Source organism: Lepidochelys olivacea, assembly GCF_965140295.1.
Source record: "Lepidochelys olivacea isolate rLepOli2 genome assembly, chromosome: 2".
Taxonomy (NCBI): Eukaryota; Metazoa; Chordata; order Testudines; family Cheloniidae; genus Lepidochelys; species Lepidochelys olivacea.
In genome coordinates, this window is record NC_140412.1 from 235,937,752 (window position 1) to 235,963,536 (window position 25,785).

The 25,785-nt window shown below is 38.1% G+C and overlaps 1 protein-coding gene across 4 annotated transcripts in view; it reads right to left on the reverse strand.

Annotated features, from left to right (window-relative positions):
- The window catches only part of ARHGAP21 (Rho GTPase activating protein 21), a 195,561-nt gene that overhangs the window by 48,960 nt on the left and 120,816 nt on the right, over positions 1-25,785 (reverse strand). For all 4 annotated transcript variants that reach the window (XM_084621857.1, XM_084621856.1, XM_084621858.1 and 1 more), the window contains one exon: positions 20,029-20,083. In XM_084621857.1, the coding sequence (XP_084477983.1) occupies positions 20,029-20,083 (55 nt within the window). The remainder of the gene's footprint in view (positions 1-20,028; positions 20,084-25,785) is intronic.

The following is a 25,785-nucleotide window of genomic DNA, read 5'->3' on the forward strand; positions in this document are numbered from 1 at the left end:
ACTACACTTGATCTTAAATAACAGCACAGTTTAAAAATGTATAAAAATAGTACATTTCTTCCCTTAATGCTTCCTTGCTGTTTGGAAATGTAACATGTGAAGTCACTACAGCAAACAAAAAAACAAAAAACTCACTTTAGAAACCAAATGAATTACAAATTTCTAAAAATCAATGCAGGTAGATGAGACATTTCCCAAGATTTGTGAGCACAAACTAAAGGATTAATCCCCACCACCACCCAATTTCCTCCAACCATACTACTTCAAATATTCCTCCCTTTTAAGCCTCTTGATGCTGAGAGCCAGGATTTCACAGCAATCGACAGGTTAAATGACTGCATAATAAATTTAACCAGCACTAGAATATTCTCTGTTGTCTTGCCATTTAAAAGATTGTATACAAATGCTATCTACTTCTTCCTGTAATATAGATTCTCATATGTAAAAGGCACTGTTGCTAAATGTAAAATGAATAAATTAGAGTGACTGATAACATCTTTGTTGCCAGCCAACACCCACCACCCTTTAAACAATCTTACATGTTATAGAAGACATTCAATAAATGACACTATTATAAAATTAGTTGCTTAAATTGACAGATATAAATTTGAAAATACATGCGTACCTACTATTGTCTATACACCATTACCGTAAAATGCAAACTAAAATTTCGAATTAATTTGCTGTGTATGTTTAATAATTCACATCTTACCTTGTGTTTAAGAGCCTGACTCCTAAGAAAAATGGTTAGATTACATTTTGCACGTTTCATCAGTCTCCCTTTTGCATCAAGAGACATTTCTGTAATCATTGCAAAACCAACAGCATATACACAAAATCAAAGTCAAACAACATTTAAAAACTACTACGTTATTTTAAAACTTTAGCATTACTTGGTTTAATTAAAATGTGATGAAATAGAGAGCTGACAATTCCAATCTTGCCAATACAGCAAATGACTAAAATGATTTCCCAGATCTTTTATACAGTTTAGGTGTGGTATCATATTACAGCATTTCCTGCTCAAATCATAACATGCTCAATTCAGACAATCAACATGACTTGTCTTAGCATTAGACAGGTTGTAAAAGCCATAGTGCAGCCATAAACATAAGACTGAGAGCAAAGTACTGAGGGGGAGGGCGAGGCACTTAAAACACTGCTGCAAAAAACATTATGTTGAGCATTAGTTAAGTGCAGAATATTAAAGCAAACTGAAAAGAAATCAACCAAGTAACACAGGCATACTCTACAAATTAACAGGGTTATACGCTATGAAGGGAATTTAGCTGATCAGCATATCGAGCTCATTTCCAGCATCTCGCAGGTTTTAATATTCTGGCTTCTTATAAATCTTAAGAAAAACATGCCTTACAAAAATCTGAGAAATTGCTACTGTGTACATTTCTTACCAGTGCTGTGACATCCTTTGTAAACTGCAGCTGGCAGAAAATAGGAAAATATAGTAAAAGCTGCTTACAGATGTAAAGACAGAATTATGTTGTCATACTGATTCTGGATACAGCAAGCTAAAAATACATCTAATACCAATTTCTCTGGAAGGTACCAACAGAGGTAAAGGGCAGTGGAGTATAAAAAAATAACTTCAGGTTCTTTGTGGACATGTCCATCTCCTGCTTCTTGCGTTTATTCTCTACCCGCTCCGGAAAGCAAAATACATTTGTGCCATGTTGTCTTGGTGCATCTTTACTGCTGCATGCAGAGTGCTCTGGTTATGTGTAACAAGGCTTCCCTTCCACTAGAGCAACATTACTGTCTCATCTCCCCTTAGCTGCTACCATCCCTGCTTCCAGATGACGAAATGAGGTCTTCATTATGCATTTGAAACAGTGCACCCCTTCCCCACATGTATCTGAACATAACCACAAGCTGTCAGCTGACTGCAGCTGCTTTCACACTATATATCTGAAATTAGAGGGATGATTCTGCAGAAACATCCTCCCCATGTGATTGGTTTCATTTTTTTCCACCCCTCACAAAACAGGAACAAGCTGTGTTTCCATTACATGTTGCACCCTAATAGTTTTTTTATCTATATGTTTTTCCCTATAGCAGAATATAAAAACTATTTTTATACTTTTATATAAGTGGATATATGTGATCTTGACAGGCTCCCAATAAAATTTAAAAAGAAATGAGAAGGAAGGAAAGACACCCAGAAACATGCAAATGAAATAACAGACTATTATCATGCAAAATAATTAAGACCAGGAAGAATTTTGCCCGTTTGTAAGGCAAAAAACCAAAATAGTTCTCCTTCCTGGACTAAGCTAATGTTAACGTTCTCCATCAGACTTAAGTTATAAACTGTGTTGGAGTTTGCATCTTTGTAAAATATGTCCACCATCAACAATGCTTCATGAACTTTGAAGAAAAAAAATGCTAAGATCTAAACTGACAAGATCTGGAGATGCCTCAAACTACAAGAGACTGGAAATGTAATAATTATGTACTGACAGAAACCTGGATGTTGAACTATTAACATGCTTCAGAAGATAACTAACTGTCTGACGATGCTCAAAATAGGGCTGATACTTTTTTTAAACATATTATGTACACAAAGGTATATGATTTACGATCACAGCTGCTTAATATCTGTACAGAGCAGGCTCACTATTGTGAAGAAACGAGAGTTGGTTAAAAAGGGCTCTGAGGGATTGGGAGAATTCCCTAATGAGCTAATTCAGTCCAAGCTTCATTTTCAGTGGAGAAAAAACAGAGTGAGGAGTTTCCACACTTGTATTAATTAAATCCTTCCTTTTATAATCCCAGTTACGGGCCTGCACAGAAATACTGTAACATTTAAGGAAGTGAAAGCACTGAGTTTTATTACTGTCCCAATAATACTATAAGTGGAGGAAATGAATGATGAGATACTGGTAATATTATTATTTAGTCTGAAAAATTTTAACAGCTTTAATCAGCCAGTCAATGATGAATTTTAAAAATAGGTTCAAGAATCTTACGTGCATCAATATACATTTTCTGGCATTCATATCTCTATTTGCGTACAGTTGAAAATATATTGGTGGAAAATTTGCATATTCTTTTCAGTCTTTTAGTTCCTCTTAATAGTTTAATATGTGAAAGACTAATATAGTGTCTCAAACCTGTTGCACTAAAAGATGTGTTTACAAAAATTAGCCACTGTGGTTTGGCTTAAATTACAGTAGTGACCTTTTGATTTTTTAAAAGCGCTACCCCGTTTAAGGCCCTGATGACAAGAGTTGCCAAACACATAGGAATGCATTGAGAGTTTTGGAAGCACAGCACTCACAAAATTTCTCTTTTTAATGATCCAAAAGAACTGCATCTTTGTATACATTCCTACTTCCCATAAAAATATGATTCAGTTCTATGAAAGCATGCTGTAGAACTATAATTATACTTCCCCTGTAAATCTGTTGCTCTGCTTCAGCTAGGGTGACCAGATGTCCTGATTTTACAGGGACAGTCCCAACACTTGGGGCTTTGTGTTATATAGACGCCTGACATCCCGCACCCCCATCCCGATTTTTCACACTTGCTGTCTGGTCACCCTAACTTCAGAGGTTCTCAGACTGTGGGTCGGGACTCCAAAGTGGGTCGCAACCCCATTTTAATGAGGTCGCCAGGGCTGGCTTAGACTTGCTGGGGCCCAGGGTCAAAGCCTGAGCCCTACCATGCAGGGCTGAAGCCCAAGTGCTTCAGTCCTGGGCAGTGGGGATCAGGTTACAGGCCCCCTGTGTGGGGCTGAAGCCCTTGGGCTTTGGTCCCCCCACACCCGGGGTAATGGGGCTTGGGCAGTCTCAGGCTTCGGTCCCTCCTCCTGGGATCATGTAATAATTTTTTTTTTGGGGGGGGCGGGGGGGGTGTCCAAAAGAGGGTTGCGGTGCAATGAACTTTGAGAAACCGTGCTCTACTCATAAGATAAAGGGAAATGCAGCCATTATTTAGAAGAAAACCCTGTTTTTAATCAAGTTGAGTAAGAATAATCTACATCATAAAAAACACTATAATTCTATCCCTCTCCCTCATCCTCTGCCTGTTTTTGTTTGTATATTTGTATGCAAAACTTTTCAGCAAAGAGACTATTTGTACAGCACCTAACACAATGGATCTCTAATAAGAAAATTTCATCCTATTTTAAGTAAATAAATGTTTTATCAACTCATATTACACTAAATAATGAACATAAGATGTTCATTCATTTTTGTAATTTTCACTACTTTTTTATGCCATTTGGCACTAGAACTACTAAAATGCAAAGCCAGTTTTTCTTTTTCTTTCCAGGGTTATTACCTGAAACCACCACACTTGGTCAAATTTTAATTAAAAACACACAGTTCCATTTCAGAAACATCTAAAACAACATGCTGGGATAAGCGATTTCAAAGATCATCATGGTAAACTTTGTAACCTGAGAATTTGCGCCCATTGGCCCCAATCCACAGACACATTTGAGCACATACTTAACTTTAAGCACATAAAAGTCTGAATTATTTCAATGGGACCACCTGCACACTTTAAGATAAGCACATGTTTAAGTACTTTGCTTGTTCAGGTACCCCCTTGGAGAACTGAGCCATTGGCATGGCTTCTTCCCTCCCCAGCCAGTTGCATTTTCTTAAGATTTCATTTCTTTACTAATCCATTTAATTGTGCTCTTGCCTATTCCTGCCCTTCACTATTCTGCATGAACAGGGGAGCACTAGATCAGACAGTTCTCTTTTAAAAGAGGGATGCATCTTGTCACTCATCTTGCAGCATCACTGTTTAGTTTATTTGTGCCAAGATCACATTTGTGCCAAGAATACAACTCAACGGGGTTCATTTAAATGAAAAAGCCCCAACATATTACTGATGTTTTCATAGGATATTAAATGTCTCTTTAAATTGGTCATTTATGTGATGGAAATGATATTTTCTAAATATCATTCCTTAATGCCATAAAACAGGATTTACTGAGCAGGTTAATACTATATATTTCTATCCTCTTCATCTCCCTATTCCTTGGGCATAATACCTGCAACATCTCCCATCCCCAACTGTTTACTGGTAAAGCTTTACATTAACTTCTGTGGGCAATAAATGTTTGCTTTAATTCAAAAGCTAAAAGCCTCAATTAACCAAACACCCCAAGATTACAGTCAAAATACAACTTCTGTTGAAATATACTTGATTACAAAATATTTCATAGTTTGAAAGGATAATAAAATGTCATGGAAGATCAATATGGACCCATTAGTTTGAGGGAAGCTACATGATTCAGGTAATTAGTAAAGGGACACAGACTTTCAGCACCAGGTGGGTAGTGACTGAAGACTAGTTACGATCATAGAATCATAGAATATCAGGGTTGGAAGGGACCCCAGAAGGTCATCTAGTCCAACCCCCTGCTCAAAGCAGGACCAATTCCCAGTTAAATCATCCCAGCCAGGGCTTTGTCAAGCCTGACCTTAAAAACCTCTAAGGAAGGAGATTCTACCACCTCCCTAGGTAACGCATTCCAGTGTTTCACCACCCTCTTAGTGAAAAAGTTTTTCCTAATATCCAATCTAAACCTCCCCCACTGCAACTTGAGACCATTACTCCTCGTTCTGTCATCTGCTACCATTGAGAACAGTCTAGAGCCATCCTCTTTGGAACCCCCTTTCAGGTAGTTGAAAGCAGCTATCAAATCCCCCCACATTCTTCTCTTCTGCAGACTAAACAATCCCAGCTCCCTCAGCCTCTCCTCATAACTCATGTGTTCCAGTCCCCTAATCATTTTTGTTGCCCTTCGCTGGACTCTCTCCAATTTATCCACATCCTTCTTGTGGTGTGGGGCCCAAAACTGGACACAGTACTCCAGATGAGGCCTCACCAATGTCGAATAGAGGGGGACGATCCAATAATAGCTAGATGTCTATATGAAATAAATTGACAGATTAGGTTCACTTCCTTGTGGACTTGTCTGCACCACAAAAAACACCATCGCAGTTTGACATTATTGATTTCTTTGTTGGCCCTCTCTCAAGGACATTGACAGCCTCCAGGGTCATCTGATACCCTAGTGCTCCTCTTCCACAACCCCAAAATTTTCCTTAGATTTGACGCTGTTACTGTAGCTACAGCCTCAGTAAAAGCAGGTTGGAGAAGTGGAAATCTTCCCTCAGTTTCACATAACCAATGTATTCTTGGGGTGGTTTTTTTTTAAAGTCTCCTTCCTCTGAAGCATCACAGATAGAAACAGCTGGTAATGGAACACTGGACAGTGCATTCTAAAGCTCTGAGGTGGCACCAAGCATTCTCTCTCCGGTGCTTAGCTGACTGGTTCTTGCTCACATGCCCAGGCTCTAAATCACCGTATGTGGTATTGTGAAGGAATTTCCCACAGGTCAGATTGGCAGAGACACCTTGGGATTTTTTTTCCCCGCACCTTCCTCTGCATCACAGCATGCAGGTGACTTGCTAGTATTATCTGGGTCTTATAACCTTATAACTCTAGGGTACAGATGTGGGGACCTGCATGAAAAACCTCCTAAGCTTATCTTTACCAGCTTAGGTCAAAACTTCCCCAAGGTACAAAATATTCCACCCGTTGTCCTTGGACTGGCCGCTACCACCACCAAACTAATACTGGTTACTGGGGAAGAGCTGTTTGGACGCGTCCTTCCCCCCAAAATACTTCCCAAAACCTTGTACCCCATTTCCTGGACAAGGTTTGGTAAAAAGCCTCACCAATTTGCCTAGGTGACTACAGACCCAGACCCTTGGATCTTAAGAACAATGAACAATCCTCCCAACACTTGCACCCCCCCTTTCCTGGGAAATGTTGGATAAAAAGCCTCACCAATTTGCATAGGTGACCACAGACCCAAACCCTTGGATCTGAGAACAATGAAAAAGCATTCAGTGTTTTACAAGACGACTTTTAATAAAAAATAGAAGTAAATAGAAATAAAGAAATCCCCCCTGTAAAATCAGGATGGTAGATATCTTACAGGGTAATTAGATTCAAAAACATAGAGAACCCCTCTAGGCAAAACCTTAAGTTACAAAAAAGATACACAGACAGAAATAGTTATTCTATTCAGCACAATTCTTTTCTCAGCCATTTAAAGAAATCATAATCTAACACATACCTAGCTAGATTACTTACTAAAAGTTCTAAGACTCCATTCCTGGTCTATCCCCGGCCAAGACGACTACAGACAGACACAGACCCTTTGTTTCTCTCCCTCCTCCCAGCTTTTGAAAGTATCTTGTCTCCTCATTGGTCATTTTGGTCAGGTGCCAGCGAGGTTACCTTTAGCTTCTTAACCCTTTACAGGTGAGAGGAGCTTTCCCCTGGCCAGGAGGGAATTCAAAGGGGTTTACCCTTCCCTTTATATTTATGACAGGGTCTCTCTAATTAATGCCCTGGCATTGATGCACCTTGATCCTGCCTACTCTCTGCCCACAGCACGTTACAGTTTAACCTCCTATGGGCTGTAATTTTGGTTGTTGGGTTTAGTTGCGGGAACTGGGTGGCACTGGTGGCCAGTGATATAAAGGAGGTCAGACTAGATTACCTCCATTTTGGCCTTAAACTCTACGACTAGGAGAGTAACCGGTGGGAGTTGGCCCACCACCAGCAGAAGAGAAAGCAGCAGCAGAATTGTTATTTTGCGGAGTCCTTATTCCCACCCCTTGTTGACAATCAGGAAGTGAGTGCCAGTTCATTAAAAGAGAAATCTGATCTCAAAACATGAGAGAATTAAAAAAAAAAAAGGGTATGTTCAAGGGACTTTGAATTTTGAAAGCTGTTTTGGGGCTGAGAGCAATACTTTATTTCTTCTTGGTATAATTAAGTATGTAAAGCTAGATGTATATTTTTAAGATCTGGATACGTTCAGCTGGCAATTACTTGGTTTTCTCCTTCCCAGACTACATACAGGACCATTTGGAACAATAGTTAGCTTGACAAAAGAAGCACCTCTGCTCACCATGACCCATGTCCGAAATACCAAAATTCAAATTCAAAATCCCTCAATTTTCAGTTTTGGGAAGGATTAAATTGCACGTCATCAGAACATAAGAACGGCCATACTGTGTCAGACCAATGGTCCATCTAGCCCAGTATCCTGTCTTTGGACAGTGGTCAATGCCAGGTGCTTCAGAAGGAATGAACAGAACAGGCAGTCATCAAGTGATACATCAGCTGTTGTCAACTCCCAGCTTTTAGCAGTCATAGGTTAGGGATGCCCAGACCATGAGGTTGCAACCCTAAGCATTAACGGACCTGTCATCCATGAATTTACCCAATTCTTTTTTGCACCCCGTTGTACTTTTGGCCTTCACAACATCCCCAGGCAATGAGTTCCACAGGTTGACAGTGTTGTGTGAAGTAGTACTTCCTTACGTTTGTTTTAAACCTGCTGCCTAGTGGGTGTGAAATTATGTGAACGAATAAATAACATCTCCTCCAAATATTCATAATTTTATAGACCTCTGTCATGTCCTCCATCATGGTGTGGGCATCCCATACATTTATATAGTGGCATTATGATATTTTCTGGCTTATCTGTCCCTTTCCTAATGGTTCCCAACATGGTTAGCTTTTTGACCACCACTGCACATTGAGCAGATTTTTTCAGAGAACCATTCACAATGATTCCACAATCTCTTTCTTGAGTGGTAACAGCTACTTTAGATCCATCATTTTGTATGTATAGTTGGGATTGTTTTCTCCAATGTGCATTACTCTGCATTTATCAACACTGAATTTCATCATCCAGTCACCCAGTTTTCAGAGATCCCTTCATAACTCTTCGCAGTCTACTTTGGACTTAACTCTCTTGAGTAATTTTATATAGTCTGTAAATTTTGCCATCTCACTGTTTACCCTTTTGTCCAGATCATTTATAAATATATTGAACAGCACTGGTCCCAGTACAGATCCCTGGGGGACACCACTATCTACCATTCTGGAAACTGACCATTTATTCGTATCCTTTTTTTTAATCTTTTAAACCAGTTACTGATCCATGAGAGGACCTTCCCTCTTCTCCCATGACAGCTTACTTTGCTTAAGAATCTTTGGTGAGGTACAGTGTCTAATGCTTTCTGAAAGTCCACATCCTTTAATTTAAAAAAGAAAACAAGATTAACCCACATTACAAATAAATAAATTGCTCTTCTCTCAAAAAGTACAATGCAGTCAGTTTTGTGAGGAACAGCAAATTGTAACATGCTGCCATTTATTTCAAATGCTCAAATACATTGCCATTGATGGGACACCAAATGAAAAATAGCTTAATGATCTTTTCCTGAATCCAACCTCAGTGGTTTTATTTAAACATAAAGTAGAATACCCTTCTGACAAAGTTACAGTCAGTAGCTCTTGGACACTTCAAAGATGACATCTACAAGTTGCCAAAGTAATCCACAAGGACGCATTTATGTTCCCTTTTGGGCTAGTTTCCAAGAGGAGATGACTGTTTTGAATCTTTCAAAGTAAGGTAGTTGGAGGTGTGATGCAACCAAAATAGATGACCTTTTGAGTTCTGCAGCTGATGATGGAATCTCTAGAGAATGAAAAATGGGAGTCCCTAAACTCTCTCAAGCCCCGGTAAGGAGTGAAACTTTCACTGTGAAGAAAGAAAAGGAGTACTTGTGGCACCTTAGAGACTAACTAGAGAGAGCATGCTTTGTGTGTATAAAAAGGTCTTCTACACTTTCCACAGTATGCATCCGATGAAGTGAGCTGTAGCTCACGAAAGCTTATGCTCAAATAAATTGGTTAGTCTCTAAGATGCCACAAGTACTCCTTTTCTTTTTGCGAATACAGACTAACACAGCTGTTACTCTGAAACTGTGAAGTCAGTCTGAGAATCTGGGTAATAGTTAAAAGGGCTGGATTACATGAGACATCTATGTCTAAGCATGAAGTGTTTGTCTTCTCCTATTACTGCATTTAGAGTCGATTTAGGGTAGTATTTGTGGCTCTGTTTATGCTATTATGTTTAAATCAATATATTGCTACTGTGCTCTTTATATATTAGTGTTCCAGCACAGAAGGGGAAAACTAATAATGGAACTAAAGCACCATGGGAGTGGTGAAGCAATTTATAAACTGTATACATCTCATCAAAAGGAGGGCTAACCGTGTTAGAGGAGTAAACGGATGGAACCAGCATGAGAACAACACACACAAAACTTAACTGCCACTAACTTTCCTGAAGGTATCCTCATAAAACAGAATGATTAGCCCCTTTAAGAAAAAGCCACTGCCATTAAGTATCACTGGATTTAAAAGTTAACATATTACTGGTTCCCTGGAAGATATTTAGATTACATCCAATCAAATTTTTTTTTTACACTCCTATCATTCAAAAAAAAGCTGAATGGGTCATTCAGGAAACTGAGGTTTTATTTTATTTTTTAAAGAAAAGGGTAGAAGTCCTTGCATCTCTTTACATGAGAAATGTTGGGAGTGCTACAGCCATAACACCCAAAATACATGAAGAGTGCCTCATGACAGAAAATAACTACCCATGGTTGAGAAATGATACACACAGACAGGAAGATGGCTGCTACAATAAGATTTTAAAGGCTGGAGAGAATATAATATGGAGATCCTTAGGGCTCCAAGATGGATACAAGCCTGCCACCACCTTCCCTCCCACAGAAAAAATAAAACATGGTCTTTGGGGGAAAAAAGTGCCAATTCGGCAGTTATACAACACCATACAAAACTGGTCAATTCTGGGAAAAAGTCCAGATCTATGGGAAGAGAGTACGTCTGTGTCTTTTGGCAATAAATGCAGATTTCAGAGTCAACTCTCAGGGAGCAGCAGCTCTTGAAAAATGCAGCAGCTGCAGCCATGTATGGAGCTTTCCTTTTAAAAAGGAATTTCACAGTAAGACTATTACATGTATTAACACCTAGACCCTCCCATACCCACCTTTTTCCTGCAAGCTAAGTGCAAAAGGTTGTATATTTTTTCCAACAGTCTACTTTCTGCTCTTGCTAGAAAATTATCTCCAGTGTTATACACAATAGCTTCCAACCATAGCTGTTTGAGGGCAACATTAAATGAGTTTAAATATTTCATTTCGTAACAAGGCAGAATGATGAGTTATGTAAAAAAACTCAATGGGCCATCTAAACTCTGTTTGACTCCATTGACATCACTTTGAATGTACGGTGTTAAATTATATACATCTTTATAAATATAGCTTTGTTTCACAGTGCACTTGATTGATTATTGTTACATCAGTTGAAAGTTACAAATTATTCTAAAGAGCTTCTTTTAGTAAAGAAAATAGCAACACACAATTGTGCTTCTGTCCTTTAAACTTTTAGGGTAAGGAAAAATAGATTTCTGATTACATGGAGTATCGCTGAACTCTGATATTTCATGCCAGATACTCACTCACTGAGTAGCTTTTCTGTTCTAGCCTCAGTTCAGCATCTGTCTTGCCTAGAATCTGCTCTAAAATTCAATGCAACTGTAGAAGATTCCTGTTTCTAGATATTTTAACAATGCTCCATCCTAGTTTTCAAAAGATTTAATTCCTTCCTCTTAATAAAATAATTGTCAATTGTGCCAATTGCTGAAACTGAATATCATGGTTAGGGACACTGCTACGGGACGAAGTGAGATGCATACCTGGGCAATTTTTATGGGCAAAGGGCTGAAGGGGCCCAGGTCTGGCAGCGCCTCCATCAGAGGCTTTGTTCTGATCCCACTTCCTCTAGATGCTGCTGAGTTGTTACACAGAAGCCACCAGCCAGAACTACAGCTGGCTTCATTGCTGCTTTCAGGGAAGCGGATTTCTCCCTGTACAGTTACATATCCTCTTCCGGTCTTTGCTAGGCCTTCCTCCCCTCCAATGCCCACAGAAGCACCTCTATTTGGGCCTCTGGTTCTCCTCTTTATCTATCCAACAGAACAGCTCCTTTTTAGAGACATGTAATAGTTTGCAATATTTTTGTCATCTTTGTATAATTACACGTTTTTCATTGTTGTGACACTTGTCCACTTAAATAAAATTCAGTCAGACATGTGCTCCTAATTCCTTTAGATGCCACTGAAAATCCCACATATAGGCTATTTTAAAAAAAGAATTAATTGTATTTAAGGAATGCATTGTTATATTTTATTCCGCAGACTTTTGCTATATATTTTCTTTTCAACATGTTGCAGTCTTCCTCTGGAGGAAATTAACTGTTAAATTAACTTAGCTCCAAAATTAAGTGGCCTGTATGGGAGAGCAACTTTTGACTGCTACTCTCTGTTCCAGTATATTGTGTAAGAATGATTTACTGTGCTGCATGTGAACAGGTACCTGAAGCCTATTGCAAGGATGAAGAGCTGAGGTTGCAAGTGAAACCTCAACATTGTCACTTCCTGTTTAGTGCTGAACTTTGCAACCTTGCTATTCTCTATATGTACTTTTTTTTAAAAAATAGAATTTCCTAGGATACTTTAGAAAACCCAAATACAAGAAAACGTCCCATCTATAAAATTAAAAAAAAATACAACCTTAAATTGAATCATCATATTTAATTAAAGAGGAGGCAACAGTATAATGAAGCTGTGGAACTATTTAGACAAAAAACACCTGTGCTATGCACACTGAGGTCCACAAGGGGGATCTCTTCACTTGTATCCCATAGGAAGTTCACACGAGAACCCCTCTTCCACAAGCCTTATGAGCAGTGCATCTTATACTTTGTAAGATGTGAATAGGTGGCAGAACTTTTTATAAAGCCTTATCTCATTCACTACACATTTACCGTATTTTACACTGCACAGGTAATTTGTTATTCATGCCTAAATTATATTTTTCCCTTTGCCTCATGTTTTTAAATCCTAAAAATACACACCAATAGTACTAAGTGAACAGAATGATTTTTCAAAGGCTCACAGCTAAATCCAAAAAAATAATGTTCCCTAGAACACTCAAAAGTTCTTTTCAATAAGAACTATTTCTATGCTACATTTTAGCTTTCTCACCAAGCAATTTTGATAGAGGGTTTTTTTAGTTACAAAAGATACTTGTTTATTTTTAAACAATGGGGCAAGACTTTTTACTAAAAAAGATCAACCAGTTTTGCTAAAACATGCCAAAAATAAATAAATTAGATCATCATGGGACCAATCTAGAAAATTACAAGTCTGGAACAGTTAATAAATTTTAAGTGACTAAAAACAAGGATTAGAATGTGTCATATGCTCTATTTTCTATTTAATAAACTGTACAGAACGTAATTTACTAGGTTTCTCTTGCTTTAGCTATACCTTCTTTCCCATATCTAACCAAGGTTTATATTTTCCTCCTTTGTTTTCTGTATCTTTCTTTTTTCCCCTCCACCCCATAGAGTATATGCCCTTTTCTAGGTGTACATTACATGTTTTACCTCCTCTTCTATGTTTTCAGTCTTTCCCAGTTCTTCCCCCAGAACAAAACACTCATACCTCTCCTTCGCTTCTCTTTTCTAACAAATTCCGCCTCTCACCACTCTCCCACATATATTTTCATACTCAAATCACCTAACTCCTACCCATCTCACTTCCCTCATTCATAAGCCAGAAAGGTCTTCCAAAGACAGAGGATTCTACCAGAAGACTAAACATAAGCATTTGCCCTCAATCTTTCCTTCAGTTATTAATTTTGATGCAGCCTGAAAAGAGCTACCAGCAACAGGCAAGGCTTTGGAAGCTGTCTGCAAACTAAGGCAAACAAATTTCAGCAATTTTCATTCAGTTCAAATTATAACCATAGAGACTAGAAATCTTGCCCCTCTTGAAATCAATGAGCTGATCAGGAATAATTTGACCAAAAAAATTTTTTTTGAGACAATGCTAATTTGTCAAAACCAAATTTGTTCATGTGAAAGGGCTGTTTTGTTTTTTTGTTTTGTTTTTTTTTGACAAATCTCATTTCAAAAACTTTAGGGGAAAAAAGTTTTGAAATTGTGGAAAGGTCCCATCTCAACTTTGTTTTTTAAATCAGATTTTTGGTTCAAAACAATTGTTTCAAAATTTAAGCTTGTAAAAGAACAGTCAAAATCAAAGAGAAATGTTTAAAATTATCAAAACATTTTGACTGACTCAAATAAATTGTTTTGGGATTGTCCGTTTGTAAAAGTTTGAGATTTTGAATTCTGTCCCGAATGGGAACAGTTTTTTAAAATCTTGAAAATTTTTGTAGGTTTCTGTGATGAGGTTCACCCCACGCTTGCCCTGAAGGGGCTAATGTAGATTGAGAAGAGTGCTAAATAACCCAGCAGGCCACAGCTAAGGGAAATCAGGTGGCTAAGCAATCTCAACTCAGTGAGGGAACCCAGCTGAGGAGGAACAAGCTGGGCCAGATTTACAAAGCTAGGAAATTGGCAGCATCGGAGTCTGCTGAGAAACAGGCTGCAGTCACTCCCTGTGAGAAGGGAGGAGTGTTTGGAGGCTGCAGAGGCAGGTAGCCTACACTTACTCCCTAGGAGGAGTGAGTTGGGAAAGCTGGCAAACCCAGAGAGGGGGAGTGCCAGATGGTAAGGAAAGGGCACGGGGAAAGGCACCAAGACCTTGAAGGGAATGGACCTTGGCTGCTGACTAGAAGGTCCCTGAGCCAGAACCCAGAGTTGAGGGCGGGCCCGGGCTCCCCTACTACCTGCTGAGGGAGTAGCACCATGAGAGAGTGAAAGGGAAAACTGCCTAAGACTGCTGAGCAAAAACTTTGAAAGACTACCCCAGAAGGCGAAAATATATAGAGTGACCTGGCCAGATGGCCAAGTGACAAAGAGGCTGTAGCTCATGGAGTGAGAGAGGGGCTGCAGCGTGGGAGAGAGAGATGGTTTGCAACCACAGGAAGGGGCGTCAACTTCATGAGCTATTCCTCGGAGTGACCAGGAGGTGGTGCCATCCTAGAAGTGAGCTGAGCACCCTGTCACAGATGGGAAAAACTGTTTCCTGTTCACTCCTAGTCAATGAAAGTTTTGTCATGGACTACACGAAGGCCAGACTTTCACCCTTAATTCCCTTTTTAAATAAGGAAAGCAAAACATGCCACAGAAACTGAACACTTGCTTTGGAAATCTTCTTAATTGCTACTGGTGAATGGATTATTCAAAGTCCTGTTTTCAAGAAATAAATTTAATGAAAAAAATATCTACATTCACACACTACTATGGACATTTCTGAAGACTTAAAACAATGTTTATAAAATAGTATTCAAACAACAGAAGAACAATGATACATTATTCAAATACTTATCCCAGTAACCGTCATCGGCACACTGATGAGACTACCAAGCACCCTAATGTTTACCACAACCAACGTTATTTTCAGAATATAATTAATCCATTCTTTCTTTTTACAGCTAGACAATGAACCTTTTATCAGCTTACCACCAACCACCATTAATTCTGAAGTTTCCTACAAAATAGACCTGTGTTTAATTACAAAAGTTTACAAGAGCTTCTGATGCAAGAAAACACTGCCACCTGAAGATCTGCATCATGGAATTTGTTGATTAACTACCTCAGAGCAAAAAAAGTCAACTCAAACCCTTTGTGCGCACTAAAGAAAAATTTAGAGAATCTGTATTCAAATTCTGAGGTTGAACTTTACTTTTTATTTTAACCATAAAGGCTTATTTGTCACAACTTAAAGAAATAGGTTACTTATCATCAAATACAATTCTTAGAAGTTGGAAAGGCGATGCAGATTCTCAACTCAAAAAAACATTCAGAGATTGTCTCCCCATTAGACAAAATGAAAGGAAGTTCCATTTTGTTCTGTTATTCTGAAGAAGACTATGCTCTAATCCCCAGAGTGCATTGCTCTGCGAAATGGGGAGGAAGGTCCTTCACTGAACCTGGGAGCTGGGACAAAAGAACATCTCTAAGAAACACAAAAAAAATATCTAAATCGCTGATGTTATAGGAACCTAATTCAAAGAAGGCTGAAGTTACATCAACTAAACTTCCTGAAATTAATAACTAATCATTTTATTACTAACCTTCATTCAAGAGATTGTTTTCCCGCCACACACAGACATGTATATTAAAAATTTTTTAAAAAAAATTGTGAAGTACAAAAAGACCAACCCATTTCTGGCATAGCACAATCATTTTTTAGTATCTGCACAGAAATTCTTTCAACAAAGCTATAACATTATGTCCCACTGAAGTTTTCATTCAGATAAATTAAGGTCATAGTGGAAATATTTACCACGATCTGACGTTTCTGATTGGTTAGCAAACTCCTCCTACTAGCAGTTTCTTTCAGTAGCCCAGCCTGGTGCTCAGCAATAGCACAAGCAGCTCAGCCTTGGAGCACTTGGAGAAATGGAAAAGGAAGCTTCTCTAGTAAGACCTCTGGTAAATGATGTCCAGTACTGACAGTCCTGGAGATCCAAGCCCTCTTTTATCGACCAAACAGAGGTAACATTGCCAATGGAAGGATAGAACAATCAGACCATAAACATGCTTCAACCCTGACGTGGAAGGAACTGACTTTAGGGGGCAAGAGGATATTTTAGACTCCATGGCCTAAGCAATTCTTGGCATCTCTGCTGAGCCTGCCAACATCCAATGGTATAGGTTCAAACTCTGTCATGATGACTGCCTGGGAGATCTACAAAGGTAATGCTGCACACCTTAAGTGTCAGGGTGAGGAGAACAAGAAAAAGACAGACAGGGACCTAACATCTGAGCTGTGTTGATGGATTTGAAAAAAGCCTCGCTCTGCTCTCCTATCCTGACAGGACGGCTGGCCCAAGAGGTTTAGGAGATCACCGTAAAGACCTAGGGAATAACAGAGATTCTCAGATAGTCACACTGGGCTTCCAGAGAGAACTAAACAAAAGTTCACATAATCCTTAACACTTGACAAAAAAAAAATTCAAACTCAGAACACTAAATGGGCTGAGTTTGTGTGTCACACAAAGAAATCCATCCAAGAATCAAGGTAACTTCCTACGTTTTATAATCTATATTACACTTGTTGCCAGACATGACCCTAGGCACCCTGTATTCACATCTTACACACTGCTGCAATAATATCTGTACAAAATATGGTTTGGGAGGTATATGAAAGCTAACACGCTGGTTATTAATATTGTAAAGTGCATGTGTTAATGTTATATGAGAAGTTACAAATTCTCTCTGTATGATGTTATTATAGCATGTTTAAGACAAGACAGCCAAAGAAAAGTGGGTTTACCTCTATTTACATATTAACAGTAAACCAAGCTATCAAGCTAAACCAGTGAGGGTTATCCTGCTCCTGAACCTGAGACACAGAGATTTAAAGGTGGCTCCTGCACCCCAGAAACACACAGGAGACAATCCCCAGGAGACCTTTCTGATCTGTAAGACAAAGGCAATCCCTTTGGGAATATAAGAAACAGAGACTTCAAGTTTATCCTTCACTTTAAGGAAATCAAATTGGTTGGTTGCTTTATCTCCTTGATGGGTCCCAGCCACTAAAAAACTGGAAAGAAAACTTGGGTAAAAGAAATTATCTTGAACAAAGACTGTCTTGCTAGGCTAAGTTTTATACTTTCGGATGCATATTTTTCACTTTTACTTGCTTGTAACCATCCTTTATCTCTCACTTGGTACCATTTCTTAGTCCTTGCTCTTTTGTTAATAAACTTGTTTTATTTCTACTATAAACCAATTCAGTTCTGAGTTAGAAGGGAAGGTCATATTTACCCCAGTTAAATTAATAAGCCGAGATGTACCGACTCTTTAACAGAGCAGCAAACTTAATATCTTCTGCGAATGTACAGTGGTAGAGGATGTGCATTGCAGAGAAATGTCTGAGGCGCTCACGGATTGGAGTTCTCAGATTGTTACCTGCTAGGCAAGATTTGTGCCAGGAAAGCATTGAGAAGTATGCTGGTGAGGAAGACAGACTGGTGTGGCCAGGAGCTGATACATGATCTAATCACCAGCAACTCTCACTCTTACTGAGGCAGAGAGGTAATAGTAGCTCACAGCTGTGGGCATCCCCAGCAGCATGTTACACAAGTCTCTGTTAATCACAAATATTTTTGATAATTGTATAAAAAAAGTTAACTGATAAATTGTTACAGAATACAGTGATCAGGGACATGGTTAGAAATGAAGCCTCAAGTAACTAAGAAAAATGGACACTAGCAGAACACTTAAATCTGGGAGATTAAACACTTATTTAAATATTTTTTTTAATTTAAAAGAAAACTCTCAAATAGCAACAATGAAGTCAAATTTCATTACAATAGTGCAGGGTGTGTTACAACAAAGGGTTTTAAAATTGAAACATCATCTTTAACTAGTGCAAGATTTATATTATGCTATGAAGTATCCTCTGGTTTGAAACTTAGCATTCAACATTTCAGTTTAATGAAATCTTAATGTAACTTTATATTTGACAAATTTTGGAAAGATTCCATTTGTCCATTCTTGCACTAGCAAATGTAAAATGAAATTAAATGGACAACATGAGTTATGGATAGTGTTTAAGTTACCTAAAACATTTTTTTTTAAAAAAAGTAAGTTGAATTCTGTAGGATGTGTCTGTGGTGTGAACCATCCATTCTTGTTATTTTGAGTGTCTCAGCTTGGCATCTGTTCACAGATGTCCAGTTTTTGCCCTATGTTGAGTTTAACTTAACAGCTGAACTCTTCATTGCACCTCTCCCCCACATTTCCAACTTCTCTCTATTACTATGGACACCGCCACCATTCTCCGAGTCATCCAGGACATAACCTGGGCATCATATGCTCATTTAGGCCATTTTTAAATCTTGCCACTATTCCCACATAATCCCGAAAATCCACCTTTTTCTCTCAGTCCACAAAGCCAAAACTCCCATCCATATCCATCATCTAATGTCTTCACTATTGAAGTCTCCTCTTTCCTGGCCTTGACTACGGTAGTCTTACTCCCCCCTCAAGTCTATTCAAAACACTGCTCCTAAAATGATCTTCTTGACTCGTTGCTCTGACCACATGAAGCACCCTTCAAATTTAGATTTCCTTATGGTGTGATGCCTACAAAAGCCCTGCTCCTGTCAATAGCTAAGTCTTTTCTGACCTTTTGCCTTTTCCTAATCCCTAGTTAACACAAACTCCAATACACATAGTTTACAAGGCTGTGCCAATTCTTCACCAGGCTCATTCACATGTGTTTTACCCACAGCTCTTGGGTGTTCAGACTGTAAGCCCTCTGGGACAGGGATCAACGCCTCTGTTTAACAGTCCCCAGCACAGTGGGGCCTCAATCTCCATTTTGATCCATCATAAAAATATTTACAACAGTTTGAGTAAAAAGGTTTTGGAAAACTATTTGGTTTAGAAAATAAGCAACTGTATATACAGTATTGTCTGGGGCAAACTTTACAAGTTTGAGGAAAGATGCGCAGCACTATACATACAGTAACATTTTCAAAACCATATAGTTCTCCTTGTTCAAATTATATGCCACTGTTACATTTTGTCATGGAAATTTTCACGGTTTTGTTTCAGGTGACACTGCATCCTTTACACGGTGCAACATTATACTTCTCTTCAAATCTGGAAGTACCTCTGACTTGGAACTGAATTCTGTATCGAGTGCAAGTAAGTTCTTTCTGTTTAAAAAAAATTTCACAAAATCTAGCAATTTTCTTAAAATAGTCCTTTCTCAAGTTCTAATGTTAAGAAACCTACATTAAATAAAGTCAGACAACCGTAAGTGCCAGAGTTGTGCTTTCTAAAATACCTCTTTAGTATAGCTTCAGTATTTTACTAATATAGTGGAAAATGTTATGAATGGAGGTATTTTTCTCCTGTCCTAAAAACTACTACTGGTGCTTTCACATTCTGAAATTTCAAAGATAATGAGCAAGTAGAGTGGGAGTTAAGGAGTAACAGAAAAATAAATGTTGAAATTCCAACTACTTCCTAACAGCAAATGTTCAAAGATTTAAAGTATTCAGAAAGCAGCATACACTGTTCAAATATTTTCAGCAAATCAATGGTTTTTTTCAATAGTATATCTTATTTTCATTTTCAGAAACACAACGTACCAGTTGAAGGATGTCTTCATCTTTAGGCATAACACTAAGTTCCAGTATGCAGTCACTGAAACACAACAGAATATATTACTCACGATTTTGAAAAGGGGATTTTATGTTCAGTTAATATAAGGAGAATGACACTGGTTAAGATACGGTCTGCTTGCTTCCCCATGTCAGAACTTGTCAAGCACTCACCATTTAAAAGTTAAAACATGCTTAGCCTTTCAAATAAGTCTCTTCACTAGAGATGAAATCATAATGGCAATCATAGCATGACCAATAAACTCCTTTTTTCCCCCCTTTACACACTGAATTTTACTTACCAAGGTTTGTTTATATATGCAATATGTTAAACATAAGAGATATGTTAGACCATGCAGATTCAACAGAATTAAATATTCCTGCTTCAATATTACATTACACAATGCAATATCTTTAATAAAATAAACTTCTCTTATTAAGGAAGTTGGAGCAAGGATGGTAGGGCCCTCACAATATCACATGACTCAAGTTTTTCTTTTGCATTCAAAAGTAACCTTTTATAAACAACCATATTTAGCTTGAGAGCTAAACGATCTGGCCACCTTCTGGATGGTAAGGCAGAGTATCTGCTATCATAGCTTACTTGGCGAGCAGGTAAGAGTGGTCATATGCACCGCAACTTGCCACCAATGAGTGTTTCTAAGGTACCTATGCTATCTTTTTAAAAAAAAAAAAAAAAAAATCTGCTTTTTGTGGGATATCTATGAACTACGGTATCTGCCTCGGATGTCTTGGGCAAAAATTAAAGTTGCAAATATGTGAATACAAGTACAACTACCCCCCCTCCACTGTCTTAAGAAAGTTAATTTAGGGGTCTTGAAAACTGGCAGAGAAGACAGTACAGGCAGTAGCAAGGCAAGCATCCCCATCCAATCTCATGATCATGCTTCATCATCATCCTGGAGGAATCAGCTAAAACTTGTACAGTCATTCAGAAGAGACATATGACAATGGGTGAACTGCCAGCTATTTATTGGCATCTCATGTCAAGCTATGGTCTTTATATCTGAATTACTAAACCCACAGGAAGAACATACATAAAGAAGTCTCAAGTAACTGACCACCAGTTTCAGAAAGCGTAGGTACATATATGGGTCTGGAATGCACACTGAAAATTGATTAAAGATGGGTCAGACAGAGCCAGAAATGATAAGTATAATCCATGCAGCTAGTCCAAAACTAACGTTCAGAAGTTACCTGGCGAGAAACAGTTATCTCACATTCCCCAAACAAAGGCAAATCCTATGAACGTGTTATTCTGGAAACAATGCCAATGAGCTCCATCAAAAACTAAGGCAATTCAAGAACCATGAATATCTCTACACCGCAAAAAGAGATCCGCAGCAGCAAGTCTCAGAATCCAGGGCTACTGACTAGTGCCCGCACTGCAGGGCAAAGAAGTAGCAGTGTAGACATTCGGGCTTGGGTTGGAGCCCGGGTTCTGAGACCCTCCCCCCAGCACATTTTAGAGACTGGGCTCCACCCTGAGTTAAGAGTGTCTACATTGCTATTTTAGCACAAGCCCAAATCAGTGGTCCTGAGCTCAGAATCACTGCTGTGGTGTTTTGTTTTATTTTGCTGGGTAGAGGTACCCTAAGAGTCTCCGTTGCATTTCCTGGTGTGCACAGATCTTGATACAAATCCTTATCTTGGCATCAGAGAAGGCACTCTACACTAAAACAACAGGCTGAATGGATTCCAAGTCAGTTTTATAGTGTGTCTTGACTCTTTTATGCAATGATATTAGAGCTGATCTACAACCTACCTTATGTGACTTAACTATGGCTGATGAACATTTACTGGAAAAATTGCTGTTTACTGCATTGAAATGGAATGTCAACAAACATTAAAACTGACAGGGCAACTTTAAAGGCATTAGAAATAAATGCCATGCACATTGTTTTGGAAAATGGAGAAACCTAAGATTTCACCATTGTCAAAAGAAAATAAAAGGTCCTTGCAGAGAATGAGAGTCTCTCTGAGACTTTCAGATCCAGAGCACAGAAGATCCAGTCTGTTCAAGTTTCAACAGAAGGTCAGAACTCAGTTTAATAAAATGTATTTTCCCACAAAAGCAAAGCCTTATTCTTGAAAGAACAACATATGTTTAGGTATTCTTTACATATGAAAGATGCTTCTGTTCTGTAGTTCATTTATCCATTTGCTACTGACTACAGACAAAAAGTTAGGACTTCAAAATAGGATAATGTGGGAAATTAGATTTCAAAAGCTTTTTTCCTAAAATATTCATTTGAAAATGTACAGTACACTATGCCAAATGGCATAGTTTCTTTAACTTTTAAAACCAATTTTATTATCAGAAGCAGATTGATATAAACTGAAAGAAAAAGTGTGTAAACTACCATAAAAATAAGTCTTCGAAAATAAGTTTCAAAGACTTTTTAGAACACAAGTTTAACAGGTAATGACTATTCACACATTAAAATACAAATTTTCAACAATTCCCATTTTAGCTGATAATATAAGCAGTAAAGTTATAAACTAATCTTTAAAAACAACAGTGTTAATGATACTCTGTTGTACTGTTTGAAGATGACTCCCCCAACTCTAAAGTAACAGTTGGAAAAGGAGGAAGGGAGCGAGGTACTGTAGTTTTACATTATTGCTCCTGAAAATATAGATTTCAGTACTGGCACTGACCTTAGGACTCATGCAGAGCCCCATGCGGCAAATTATGCAAGGGTTCACACCTATGCAAGGATTCGTCTATTCAACTTCAACATCAGGACCTTAGAGTCTGTATCAGAAAGCCACGCAGCTCATAATGCAAAGTTCCCACCCACGTACCTCCTATAGAGGATAGGGGAGCTTCTTACATAGAGCAGAATATCAAGCCCCTCTCCTACTCTTGCCAACCAATATTTGAGCTATGTAAAGGGATTTTTCTTCTATTCTAATAAAATTTAAACACAGATTTCCAATGAGTCACCAAAAGAAAACAAACATTTGTAAACTAAAATGTCACTGAAGGCTTCACTCAAAATAGTTGATCCAAGTGTGATTGTTTATTTATATGAACCTTGTGGCAGAGGGGTTTGAGACCTCCCAATCTTCATAGTTTGTGAAATATACCTGTAAGTCTCAAAATCTTCACTCCAGGTGTCGAGATATTGAGGAAATCTTTAAAACTGTTTTCTTCATTTTCTTAACACTCATGAAAGTGTAAGTAAGATTATCACTTGTATAATGCTGATCGGAAGCATCACACTCAAAGGAAGTGACAGTTTGAACAAAATATTAGGTACAACATTATTAATTCTTAGAGATGTCTATGGAAAGCACTGATCAAGCAAATAACCTCATTTTTATGTCATATATGCTGTTCTTAATCAAATTTTAAAAATTCTTGACTCTGCATCAGAAGAGGCATCAAAACAAAAGCATTAAGAACCTAGACCAGCGTGAAGACGCACATTTTATGGACTTTTTTTTTTGTGACTACTGTTAATCTTGTGTATAGTTCTGAAGGTTTTAGCAATATATTTATGTTATGAAAAATTTAAAAGGAAACAGAATCCAAGGATGGGGTTGTGGCTCTTCCAACCCCCAAATGACTTTTAAAAAAAAATCATTACTGTGAATCAGCATACTGATCTCCTGTTTCTTGGTCTATTTTCAACAATAACTAGTAAAATAATTTGTCTTTTACATTACAGGTTTTTACATTAGTGCCCATCATGTCTTCAAGTTGCTTGTATGCAAGTGAATAAAGATAAAATTTTGCTGGCCCAATCAAATAGGTTGGCAAATTCTGGTAAACGGTGCAAGACTAGATTCAAGAGCAATCTCAGGACTTGTGTCATTTGGAACAATTCACTCTGGGAATTCTGCAGTGCAATTCTCTCATCCTTCAGAAAGGATATATCGTATAAATCAAACTTTTTCTCAGTTTCTGGTAAGAGATGGTAGAGGGCTACATGTCCCCAAAGCCATTAGAGAAGTCAACTGCATTCATCTAAGTCAAAAGGCATGTGGATTAAACCAATTGATGTCAATGGGGAATCTTTCCACTGACATCAACAAGCATTAGTTTGGGCCCTATATTAAGGAAAAGTCACACTACTGAAGTCCATAGCATTCAGTAACAAGGACAGGCATCAACATTGCAAAACTCAGTTTACATCTTTTCTGGAAATAAAGATGAGGTACTATGAGAGATTGAGGTGCCACGAGAAGGGGTGTTGGGATAATTTAAAAAGCAATAAACCACAAAGCCCAGATTGTTTACATTCAAGACTTCTAAAGAAGCTTAAATATGAAGTAGCTGAGCTGATAGCAAAATATGCTGTGTGTCATTAAAAACAGCTAATATACCATAGAACAGCAAATTATTTACATTTAAAACTATTTCTAAGGGTGATTGGGGGAATTACAGACCAGTACACTTTCCATTTAGATCTGCTAAATTGGGTTGAAATTATAATTAAAATCAGGGTATTGACATTTCTGGGAAGTCATACTATGCTAGGGTATAACCAACACAGTTTGTGAAAAGAAAAGTAATTTTGCACTAATCTGTAAGATTTTTTTTCAACGTGTCAGTAAAGTAGTAGATGAAGGAGAACCAGCTGACGTAATTTAATTTTCAAAACTCCTATGACCAAGTCTCTCACAAGAAGCTACTAAAGAAACTAAGCAGTCGCTGCAGAGAGAAGTACTGTCTTGTGTCAAACAAACTAGCTAAGAGACAGGAAACACAGAATAGAAATAAATGGTTGGTTTTCATCATAGCAAAAAGGTAATAATGTATTGTTTCAAATGTATTTAATAATAATACAGAAAGTGGAATGAGCAGCAAGGTTGCAAAATTTAAAGATGACAGTTATTTAGGTTAGTCTAGTGCAGAGAAGACTGAGTAACTTTGGAGGGACCTAACCAAACTACATGAATCAACAGTACAATAGAAAACTAAGTTCAACGTTAATAAATGCCAAGTAAAGCACACCAGAGGGAAAAATCTCAATTACTCAGACATCTCATAGGGCTCTAAATTAACTATCAACTCAAAAAAGGTACAGCGTATCTGGAATCAAAATTAGAAAGGGAGCGGGACTAGAATGAATAAAGGCACGGGAAAACCTCTCCATAAAGAGTCTGAAAAGACAGGGACTGTACTTTACAAGGGAAACAAAAAAGAGGAGACATGGAAAGTATATAAAATAATGTATGGAATAGAATTGGTAGATCAAGAGCTTTCTTTCTCCCTGCCTAACACCACAAGAACAAGACGACATGCAATGAAAATAAAAGGTGGCACTTTCAATACTGATAAATAAAATCCATTTCCAAAACCGCTCGACTGTGGAACTCATTGCCACAGAATATAATTGAGGCCAAGAATTTAATAAGATTCAAAAAAGGATTAGAGACACAAGGTGGGTGAGGTAGTATCTTTTATTTGACGAGCTTCTGTTGGTGAGAGATAAGCTTTTGATCTTACACAGAGCTATTCTTCAGACCAAAGATACTACCTCACCCACCCTGTCTCTAATATTCTGGGACCAACAAAGCTACAACAGCACTGTATACAATAAAATCCAGAATTATAACAGTTAATCCTAACAAAAATTTTGAAGGGATATAAAACCTCATGCTTCGTTTTTTAAATCAATCTCCAAATATTAGGGATTAGAATGAGACCTTCATGGAGGAGAAGATTATTACACTATTATTCCGTTATTCTTCTTTTGAAGCATCTGGTGT